At 44.2% G+C, this 12,242-nt stretch overlaps 1 protein-coding gene across 3 annotated transcripts in view; it reads left to right on the forward strand.

Annotated features, from left to right (window-relative positions):
- The window catches only part of CHN2 (chimerin 2), a 426,701-nt gene that overhangs the window by 395,560 nt on the left and 18,899 nt on the right, over positions 1–12,242 (forward strand). For all 3 annotated transcript variants that reach the window (XM_068236077.1, XM_068236078.1, XM_068236079.1), the window contains one exon: positions 9,335–9,472. In XM_068236077.1, coding sequence (XP_068092178.1) covers positions 9,335–9,472 — 138 coding nt within the window. The remainder of the gene's footprint in view (positions 1–9,334; positions 9,473–12,242) is intronic.

Consider the following 12,242-nt stretch of genomic DNA (forward strand, 5'->3'; position numbering starts at 1 on the left):
GAGAATCTAGTATGTATACAGGAGATCCCCTTAGTGAGAATCTTAGTTCAATCCAGTGTGTGTAAGAGTAACACAATAACTTTCACAGGTGTGACCTTCTCCAGGAAGAATCCAGCTGGATACTCATACATTAAATTGTATATCAGGATATAACAAAAACAGCTTCTAAGAATAATAAGCTATTTTATACTGGATACCTGGAAAACAAGATCCTATTTCTATAACTGGAGGCTCACATTTACCCTCTTGTAATAGAGTGACTGATCTGCCACCCGCAACTTCCCATAGTTTGGGTATTGCTTATGAAAATGCTAGTGTGTTTTGCTAGGTATTTATATTCTGTAGAAGTAGGTTATACCGTGAGGCGGGAGTCACATGGTCGCTGCATGTGAAACAGGTGCAGTATGTTCTGGATCAGATGGTTAGGCCCAGTTTTGTGTGAATGGCTTCCACTGATCCCCTGTTGACAGAGTCAATACATTGAGAAGTGGCTTTGACAGAACAAAGGAGCAGTTTAATGTCCTGATGGGTGCAGCTGCTGGTTTATATTTATTTTTTCTTGTTCTTAAACTGATTCTAATTGTTTATTGGCAGTATGGATGAAAGCTTAGCAAATAATGAGATACTTATTTGCTGCGCCTGTTGGGAAATAATACAGCGCTCTTACTGTAACACTAGCACCCATCAGCGTCTGGGCCTGATGCATGGAAAATCAATAAGGTCTCTTCGGATGTTTCATGAGTTAGGCCTCTTGCACACTGCAAGTGATTCCGATTCAGATTCCGCTTTTTGATCAGTTTTTACATCCGATTCAGATTCCGATTTGCAGTTTGCTCCCTGCACACTGCAAATCGGAATCTGAATCGGATGTAAAAACTGATTAAAAAGCGGAATCTGAATCGGAATCACTTGCAGTGTGCAAGAGGCCTTATTCTTGCTTTCATTTCACTTACAGTTTTCACTTGATTTATCACAGTTATGAGTGTGAGAAAAGTGTTAGTGAGTATTCACTAAAACATGCAAATTAGATGTTATCCTTTTGGCAGCCTTTTGTTTTTAATGTTCATAAGATTCAAGGGCTGGTTCACACGGACACTTTGCAGGCGTTGAATGCGGCCGTTTAAAAGCAGTGTTTTTAGGGATCGAGCGCTGTCCCATGCAAGTGAATAGGAGCGTTTAGTAGAAGCTTTGGCAGGCTTTCCTGATTGCCTGTCAGTAGATCCCGGCGTCTCGTCTCAAAAGCAACATGCAGCTTATAGAAGTCGTTTGCTGTTGCTGGTGTTTGAATGCCAGCAAAAGCCAATTAAAGCTAATGAAAACCAACAGCCCTTTCCCTTGACTTCCTGCAAAATCCCAGAAAACGCAACGCTCTCAAATGCTACGCACCAAAAGCCATTAAAATCCTTTAAAAGCTTAGCTGTTAAAAGAAGACGTTCTTGGGGAAAAAAACGTCGACAATTCCACGAGATGCTGAGCAGAAGCCCATGTGAGCCAGCCCTTAACGTATGATCAGGAACAGTAAATAACCAACGTGGCAAGGCAGGGTAGGCAATACAATGCATAGTTTTACATTGAACATTGTTTAAGGACTGGTTCAGACGGGCGTCTGCGGAGCGTTTACCGCCAGCATTCGGGACTTGCCGTTAAATGCTCCCATTCAAGTGAATGGGAGCTTTTGTACCAGGCTTTTACCGGCGTTTACACGAATGCGGCGTTCGCGTCCCGATTTCCCCTGGCGTTCAAGGCGACGCTGGATGCTACATGTAGCGTCCTGGGGCAGTTAACCGCCACGGGGTAATGTTCCCTAGGGGAGGAAAAACGCTGACCGCATTCGAAAGCTACGTGAAGGCTGCTGAAAGCCAGAACGCGGCGCCGCCGCAACGCCACCAAACGCGACCCCACAGAAAGCCGGGCAGACGCCCCTGTAAAACCAGCCCTAAAGCTAACAGGCTTGATCCATCTTTTTGTCAAATTTCAGCTGCAACCAAAGCTAGATCAAGTGATGCATTGATCTTCTAGTACTCACTGGTCACTTTTTCATCAGGGAATAATTTGCAGGATTGGGTCACTATTAACCCATGAATGCCCAGCTGTACCTGATACCACCAAACCAGAAGCCTCTCCCTTACACAAAATGATCACTCCCACCAGAACCTCAGACTGATACTGACATTATATGGAACCCTCACAGACCACTAACCTCCTTAAAGTGGACCTGAACTCTTGCATAGGACAGAAGGAAAACAGAGAGACATGCACTCTGTATGTATTTAGAGAGTTTAGCCTGTCTAATTCCCCCTCATCTGCAGCTAATCACAAGTGTAATTTGATCTCTCAACTGTGTCAGCTGGCTGCCTTAGCGGAGAAGCTAATTTGTAAATACAGGCTGTTGACTCTATTTTTGCTTCTATGAAAGCAGGAAGTAGACAAACTGCACATTTATTGCAGGATTTGTATCAGCTGTAACAAAGAAATGTTTTTCTTTAAAGGTTATTATGATGTTGCTTATCTTTTAGAGCAGAGAGGAAGTTCTAAGTTCAGGTCTGCTTTAATCTGGCCCAACCTTACTGACCACTAAAAACAGCTGCAGTTACCTGTGAATGGCAAAACTGTAGCCCCATAGTGCCAAACCACGATTGCTCATCACTGTGATCAGCTATTTTGATTCCTTTCCAGTGTGTCAGACTCCCTGAAACATTTGTAAACACTGAAGAGTTTGCCCAGAGAGATTAGAAGATTTACAGGTTGTGAGCAGTAAATTCTAACAAGGGAAGCCTTGTCCTCCTTCTGTTTGCCACATCTACATACCATAGGCTAAGTCATGTATATTTTTAGAAGACTATTCCCTCCCAGGGACTCTGGCTGCTCCTCTGAGTAGCAATGTATATTTCTATCTCTCCTTATGGAACTCAGCATATTTCTGTATCACTAATGTGTCAGTTTTACCACCCAAGCATTTCCCACTTTCCTTTCACAAAGCAGACTGCGTAGGAAGCAATAACAGAGACTCCCAGGAAACCCCATTTCATTGGACTGCAGTTCAGGGTTAGTGGGTTCTCCCTGTAAAATCTGTAAACATTTTTACTGTATCTGACAAAGAATACACTCCTGACAGCTTCTGCTGTGATCGTTACTTCATACTTCAAGAGGATGTCAAGCTTGGAGTCCAGTTCTATATATTTTTTTAAAAATGTCATTAATTAAGTAGACAATATATAAAGCGTATCTGAAGTAAAAATGGAATGTCTTCATCTATAGCCTTGTTATATTGTTGTACATCTGAAAAGTACAATACTATTAAAGATTGCAACAGTAGTTTCTATGAGTTGCTTTAAGAATTGTATTCTGCAAATATTTTATAGAACCAAGGCTTTTTTGTATTTTTGTATTCCGGGATAGTAATTAAGTTTCAAAGTATTAATAAGTGGTGTATCTGAGACAAAAGGGAGGAAAGGATTATTACTTACCTGGGGTTTGCCCTGTAGTTCATCTCATCCCTCGCCGTCCTCTCAGTCCCCTCTGTCCCCTCGTGCCGCTAACAGACCCGTAAAGTCTGTGGCTTGGCTGTGCATGCTCATGCCTGGCTGCGCACACCACCTAACTTAACTTAAATTAGGGAGGAGGCTGCTAATACTGGGGGAAAACCTGGCTACCTATACTAATGATGAGGTGTAACGATCGGTGTCAGCACACAGAGAGAATCTGATTATTGGTGATCTGCAGTATCACCAAGAATACAGATACAGTGGAGGAAATAATTATTTGACCCCTCACTGATTTTGTAAGTTTGTCCAATGACAAAGAAATGAAAAGTCTCAGAACAGTATCATTTCAATGGTAGGTTTATTTTAACAGTGGCAGATAGCACATCAAAAGGAAAATCGAAAAAATAACCTTAAATAAAAGATAGCAACTGATTTGCATTTCATTGAGTGAAATAAGTTTTTGAACCCCTACCAACCATTAAGAGTTCTGGCTCCCACAGAGTGGTTAGACACTTCTACTCAATTAGTCACCCTCATTAAGGACACCTGTCTTAACTAGTCACCTGTATAAAAGACACCTGTCCACAGAATCAATCAATCAAGCAGACTCCAAACTCTCCAACATGGGAAAGACCAAAGAGCTGTCCAAGGATGTCAGAGACAAAATTGTAGACCTGCACAAGGCTGGAATGGGCTACAAAACCATTAGCAAGAAGCTGGGAGAGAAGGTGACAACTGTTTGTGCGATTGTTCGTAAATGGAAGGGGCAAAAAATGACCATCAAGCGACCTCGCTCTGGGGCTCCACGCAAGATCTCACCTCGTGGGGTGTCAATGGTTCTGAGAAAGGTGAAAAAGCATCCTAGAACTACACGGGAGGAGTTAGTGAATGACCTCAAATTAGCAGGGACCACAGTCACCAAGAAAACCATTGGAAACACATTACACCGCAATGGATTAAAATCCTGCAGGGCTCGCAATGTTCCCCTGCTCAAGAAGGCACATGTGCAGGCCCGTCTGAAGTTTGCCAATGAACACCTGAATGATTCTGTGAGTGACTGGGAGAAGGTGCTGTGGTCTGATGAGACCAAAATAGAGCTCTTTGGCATTAACTCAACTCGCTGTGTTTGGAGGAAGAAAAATGCTGCCTATGACCCCCAACACACCGTCCCCATCGTCAAGCATGGGGGTGGAAACATTTTGCTTTGGGGGTGTTTTTCTGCTAAGGGCACAGGACAACTTAATCGCATTAACAGGAAAATTGACGGAGCCATGTATCGTGAAATCCTGAACGACAACCTCCTTCCCTCTGCTAGGAAACTGAAAATGGGTCGTGGATGGGTGTTCCAGCACGACAATGACCCAAAACATACAGCAAAGGCAACAAAGGAGTGGCTCAAGAAGAAGCACATTAAGGTCATGGAGTGGCCTAGTCAGTCTCCGGACCTTAATCCAATAGAAAACCTATGGAGGGAGCTCAAGCTCAGAGTTGCACAGAGACAGCCTCGAAACCTTAGGGATTTAGAGATGATCTGCAAAGAGGAGTGGACCAACATTCCTCCTAAAATGTGTGCAAACTTGGTCATCAATTACAAGAAACGTTTGACCTCTGTGCTTGCAAACAAGGGTTTTTCAACTAAGTATTAAGTCTTTTATTGTTAGAAGGTTCAAAAACGTATTTAACTCAATGAAATGCAAATCAGTTGCTATCTTTTATTTAAGGTTATTTTTTCGATTTTCCTTTTGATGTGCTATCTGCCACTGTTAAAATAAACCTACCATTGAAATGATACTGTTCTGAGACTTTTCATTTCTTTGTCATTGGACAAACTTACAAAATCAGTGAGGGGTCAAATAATTATTTCCTCCACTGTATATACCCGATTATTGATGATCTGCAGAATCACCGATAATCCAAGTATAACTAACCTCTGGACACCTATATAGTGTGAGTGTTTGGTGCAACAGTAATGACTTTGAGGAAGACCACCCGAGGAGCAGGTGGTCTTTGGCAGTATGGGCGATATTGCCTTCTGAGAAGTGCAAAAACCTTCCAGCAGCCTGAGACCTCCAAAGGGGTGGAGTCCCAGGCTGAAAGTAGGAAGGACCTGTGAGTGAGTGACACCTGAAAGTGGATGTCACTAGCAGGTCTGGAGACTATCTCTTAAGGAGAGAGATAACTCTCAAGGTTGGGCAAGCCAGGTCGGCAACACATGGACAGACAAGGTACAGAGACAGAAGGCTGATTCGGTATCCAAAGGCAGGCAGGGTTGGCAACAGATAATCAGATATGCGTAGGTACCGAATCAGAAAGCAGAGGGATAGTCAGAAAAGCAGTAGGTCATAACAAATATCAAACAATGCCTAGTCTTGGGTGTGAGGTCCGTGGTCTCTACACCCTGGAACTAGTCTGGATTATAATATGATGGTACACAGTATCCCTAGTCTTGGGTGTGAGGTCCGTGGTCTCGACACCCTGGAACTAGTCCGAAGTATAACAGAATGATAACACAAAGTCCCTAGTCTTGGGTGTGAGGTCCGTGGTCTCGACACCCTGGAACTAGTCTGAAGTATAACACAATGATAACACAAAGTCTCTAATCTTGGGTGTGAGGTCCGTGGTCCCGACACCCTGGAACTAGTCTGAAGTATAACACAATGATAAACAGAAGTAATCTGGCTCAGTGTGAATTCCCAGATCCTCCTGGTTCTAACACACTGTAGGATCTGACTAAGGTCTGAGTGCTTCCACGTAAGTGTTCGCAATGGCATACAACCTGAGACTGACCAGCAGTGACTATATATAGAGCAGCGCTCTCCGGCGCCACCCATCAGTGATTGACCAATAGTCACTTGCTCTGAGGTCAGCTGACCAACCTGGTCAGCTGATCCCTCCTCGGCTGTCATAAAGGTTCTGCCTCTCAGCGCGCGTATTTCTCAATCTGTGTGAACTAACAGACCCAGCCACACCAGACGCACGCTGCTGCGTGCAAACCGCCGCGCTGGACGCGGAATCAGCCGCCTTGCTGTCAGTAAACGCGGCGGCCTTTCCGCGTTCCATTACAGTACCCCCCCGAGGAGTGAACTCCAGACACTTCCCACCAGGCTTTCCAGGGTGCAATTCATGGAATTCCTTCTTCAATTCCTCTGCGTGCATACGACAGTCTGGCACCCAAGTTCTCTCCTCTATGCCATATCCTTTCCAGTGAACCAAATACTGCACGGAATTCTGCACAAGCCGTGAGTCCAGAATCTTTTCAATCTCATACTCAGGTTGGTCATCAATCAACACAGGGGGGGGGGGAGCGGAATCCACGTATACCGCTGGCTTGAGTAAGGACACATGGAATGATCTCACACCTCGCATGCTGGTAGGGAGATCAATGGCATAGGTGACATTATTGATTTTTCTGGTCACTGGAAAAGGACCCACAAATCTAGGGCCTAGTTTGAGTGACAGCTGCTTTAGAGCCAAATGTCGTGTGGACACCCAGACCAAATCCCCTGGAAAAAAATTCCCATTCTATGGAACATCTCCTGTCAGCCTGTTTCTTCTGGTTCTGAAAAGCCCTCCCCAAATTTCCTTTAACCATTCCCCAAATCTGTTTTAAGGACTTCTGCCAATTCTCCAGGGCTGGAAACGGAGTAGAAGCCACTGGTAATGGGGCAAACTTAGGTGACCTTCCCATCACCACCTGAAATGGGGAAAATCCTGAAGAGGAACTCTTCAGATTGTTGTGTGCAAATTCTGCAAACGGCAAAAATGTTACCAAGTCGGTTTGTGCATCTGCAACATAACATCTCAGAAACTGTTCCAGGGACTGATTGACTCTTTCGGTCTGGCCATTGGTCTGTGGGTGGTAGCCTGATGAAAAAGAAAGATCCATGTCTAACTGATGGCAGAATGCCCTCCAAAACTTAGATACAAATTGGACTCCCCGATCTGACACTATATTTTCCGGAATGCCATGCAGCCGGAAAATGTGCTGGATGAAGAGATCAGCCAATTCCTGGGCCGAGGGGAGTCCTTTCAGGGGGACAAATTGAGCCGTCTTACTGAATAGATCGACTACCACCCAAATGACCGTCATGCCCTCAGACCTGGGGAGTTCGCCCACAAAACCCATGGACAAATGGGTCCAAGGTTCACTCGGAACTGGTAAAGGCTGCAATGTTCCAACAGGTGCCTGACGGGAGGGTTTTCTCCTAGCACACACTGCACACTCTCTTACATACTCCTTACAGTCTGTTGCCAATGACGGCCACCAAGCACATCTAGCAATTAGATCCTGAGTTCTGGTGGCCCCTGGATGCCCAGCATTCTTGTGGGAATTAAACAGCTGCAACAGTTGTAGGCGAAAAGGCAATGGTACAAACATGACCCCCTCAGGCTTCCCCTGTGGAACATCCTGTTGAAATGGACAGTCTTTCCAGGTCTCAGTGGCTGCCAGGACCACCTTCTGAGGTATAATGGTCTCAGGGTCTGAGGGCTGTGCTGTCTATGGCTCAAAACACCTGGATAAGGCATCAGCCTTGATGTTCTTACTACCAGGGGTATACGTGATTACAAATCTGAATCTTGAGAAAAATAATGACCACCGGGCCTGTCGGGGGCTAAGTCTCTTAGAGCCCTCAATGTACTCCAAATTTTTGTGGTCAGTGTAAACCGTAATGGTGTGTTCTGCCCCTTCTAGCCAATGTCGCCATTCCTCAAAGGCCAGCTTGATGGCTAGAAGTTCCCGATTGTCTATATCGTAGTTTTTCTCTGCGGGTGAAAACCTACGGGAAAAATAGGCACAAGGATGCAGTTTTCCCTGTAAACTGGAACGCTGAGACAGCGCCGCCCCTACCCCTACCTCTGAGGCATCTACCTCCATGATAAAGGGAAAGGTGACGTCTACATGTCTCAATATGGGTGCAGAACAGAACAATTTCTTCAGAGTGGAGAAAGCAGCATGGGCCTCTGGGGACAAGTGGTGAGTATCTGCCCCTTTCTTGGTGAGACTGGTGAGAGGCGAGATCACCATAGAGTACCCTTTTATGAACCTCCTGTAGTAGTTGGCGAACCCCAGGAATCTCTGGAGAGCTTTCAGTCCTACAGGCTGAGGCCAGGGTCCATAGAGAGGCCAGAGGTCGAGATTATGTACCCCAGAAAGGCGACAGAGGTCACTTCGAAAATGCATTTTTCCAATTTAGGATACAGCATATTCTGTCTCAACTTCCGTAATACAAACCCAACATGTTTCCTGTGTTCTGAGAGGTTGGACATGCCCCTGCTGAATATAAGCACTGAAGCGAGATTTATTCTCGCTTCAGTGTCTCTTTAAGATCGCTATGTGGCCCATGAGTCAAAAAGTGGTTTGGTATCATAATTAAAGGAACCTTTCAGTGCAGAGTTATCTTCAGTCTTGCTTCTATTGTTCTCTATAAACACTCCGCTCTATAAAGCTGAAGTGACTCCCTCTTATATGTGTGGTAGACAGACTTCTAACCTTTCCTATAAACCTTTACCTACTTCTTTCACCACCTCTGCACTCTGGCAGGCATAACCCACTCATGTCTGCAGAGTCAGCTGAATCAATAGCTTGGTGATCACAAGATGACAACCATCATTATTGTACAATTATACATACATAGCTCACCCTAGTCTTATGTTCATTTCTTAGGGAAGGAAGCTACAGCGCCGGGAAATATTACTGTCTTATTAATATAATATATGACAGAACATTGAGAAATAACCTTCAGATGGTATTTGTGAAGTCACACTGTACGTAAAATAGTTGGGTTATTTTTTTGTAGTTTATCACATGCTGCGTTTATATTATTGTAATAAGATTATTTTTTTTTCAGATGGAGATAAGGCTGATATATCCAATGCTACCTACCCAGATATAAACATCATTGCCGGAGCTCTTAAACTCTACTTCAGGGACTTGCCTATTCCGGTGATCACTTACGATGCATATTCCAAATTTATCGAAGCATCAAGTAAGTTTGTAATCTATTTAACAGTTTTTGTGTGCTTACTGTGATGTGTATGATTATGTACTATAGTGTGCAACACTAAGCTGTGCCTAGGAGTGTAAATAAAACCACAGGTACGGTAATAACTTTCTGGATAATCTGTTGACCTTAAAGAGAGTCTGAAGCGAGAATAGATCTCGCTTCAGACCTCATATATAGCAGGGGCACGTGTGCCCCTGCTAAAACGCCGCTATCCCGCGGCTTAACGGGGGTCCCTGTCCCCCCAAACCCCCTCCGTAATGTGGGGGAGCGCTTCCTGGTTGGGGCAGGGCTAACCGCCGCAGCCCTGCCCCACGCGCGTCTGTCAGCGCGTACCTCCGCCTCTCCCCCGCCCCTCTCAGTCTTCCTTCACTGAGAGGGGCGGGGGAGAGGCGGCGATGCGCGTCTGATAGACGCGACTGGAGGCAGGGCTGCAGCCGTTAGCCCTGCCTCCAGGAAGAATATTTCTACGACCAACTTGCCGACCATCTTTTGCGGGGGGTGGGTTGGGGGTGAAGGGACCCCCGTTTAGCCGCGGGATAGCGGCGTTTTAGCAGGGGCACACGTGCCCCTGCTATATATGAGAGCTGAAGCGAGATTTAGTCTCGCTTCAGTGTCTCTTTAACCCTGTGTTCCTTACTCTACTCTGTGTTTAACTACTTGACCACTGAGGGTTTTTTTCCCCTTGTGGACCAGAGCAATTTTCACTTGTCAGTGCTCCTCCCTTTCTTTCACCAATAACTTAATCACAACTAATCACATTGATATGATCTATATTGTGTTTTTCTCGCCACCAATTAGGCTTTCTTTGGGAGGTACAGTATGCTAAGAATTTTTATCCCAAATGCATTTTAATTGGAATAATAAGAAAAAAATTGAAAAAATGCATTATTTCTCAGTTTTTGGCCACTAAAGAGAATCTGTACTCTAAAATTCTTGCAATAAAAAGCATACCATTCTATTTATTATGTTCTCCTGGGCCCCTCTGTGCTGTTCCTGCCACTCCCTGCTGCGATCCTGGCTTGTAATTGGCAGTTTTAGGCAGTGTTTACAAAAGACATGGCTGCTAACCAGAATGTGATAGGCTGTGAGGAGCTCAGTCTGTGACTCACACAGAGCCTGCAGGGGGGCGTGGAGAGGGTGTGTATAGCTTCTATCCTATCACAAGCAGACCAGCACATTCCTGCCTGAGTGCCTGAGCCCGACAAAGCCATCAGAGGAAAGAAGATTAGATTATACAACAGTGCTAATACAGCCACTGTGCAACTAGGAAAGGCTGCAGTAAGACAGACCACATTAGAAAAGGTATAGGAACTTATAGGATAGAAGAAATAAAGTCTAAACATGTTGTTACAGAGTCTCTTTAAAGAGGAACTACAGTGAAAATAATGTAGTAAAAAAAGTGCTTCATTTTTTACCATAATTATGTATAAATGATTTAGTCAGTGTTTGCTCATTGTAAAATCTTTCCTCTCCATTCTGACATTTATTACATGGTGGCATTTTTACTGTGGGCAGGTTATGTAGCTGCTCCTAGCTGTTTTGGCTGTTAGAGACAGCTGTAAACAGCTAATTCCTGTCTGTGAACATTGTTACATTGTGGCAGTTTGCCCAGAGTAGTGCGGTACTCAGAGCTTCTTGTGGGAGGGGTTTCAGCACAAAATCAGTCATACAGCGCCCCCTGATGGTCTGTTTGTGAAAATCATTATATTTCTCATGTAAAAGGGGGTATCAGCTACTGATTGTGATAAAGTTCAATTCTAGGTTGGAGTTTCTCTTTAAAGTGTTAAAATAAAACGTTCTACTGTGGACAAAAGCCACACAATTTATTTGCCCATTTGTCCCGATTATTGCAACGTTTAAAAAAATTCCATAGTACAATGTATGGCGCCAATATTTTATTTGGAAATAAAGGTTCATTTTTTCATTTTTGTGTCCATCACTAATTACAAGCCCGTTCATTAAAAATTAATAGTAATATACCCTCTTGACATAAATATTAAAAAAGTTCAGTCCCTAAGGTTTTTTCCTATACAAAACAAAAAGTTTGGGTACTATTGGAGGGTGTGGGAGGGAAATAGTTAATTATAAGACTCAGTGTGGGTTTTTTTTATTAAATAAAAATGAATTTTGGTGTAATTTACTGTTTGGCCACAAGATGTCCTCAGTCATCATTTCCGATTCATGTACGTAAGCATGTGAATCGAAGTAATGCGTGGCACTTAACAACAGGAAAGATACAATGAATGCAGGCGTCTCATAGACGCCGGCATTCATTGAATCGGGGACTTAGATTAATGAATGGGAACTGCGTTCCCATTCATTCATCTCCCCGCTAACCAGCGGTAACGGTAATGCATGCCACTGCAGACTTCTATTCACGGCCCTGGTGCACCCAGCAACCTTTTCCAGGCTGTGAATATACTGCACGGCGTGCGGTTAGTAGTTAATTCTGCTTTCTTGAAACGCACAGGATGACATCACAATTTTTCAAAAACTTTCAGAAGTTTCATGATAGGTTGAGTCATTTAGAAAGGACATATACTATAAATTGCCTTAAAGTTGTCTGGTGAGACCTGTGATGGCTTTTTATCTTTCAGGATAGTTTGGGGTGACAGTGTAGCATGTGGTACCAGTGATGGCAGCACCACCTTCTTGGATCTGCCAAGTTGAATAATACGCATCCAACTACAGTATATTGTGATTTAGCTGCAGCCACTATCCTACTATCTCCCTTTCTGCCCACATAGAACAG

Source organism: Hyperolius riggenbachi, chromosome 5, assembly GCF_040937935.1.
Source record: "Hyperolius riggenbachi isolate aHypRig1 chromosome 5, aHypRig1.pri, whole genome shotgun sequence".
NCBI lineage: Eukaryota > Metazoa > Chordata > Amphibia > Anura > Hyperoliidae > Hyperolius > Hyperolius riggenbachi.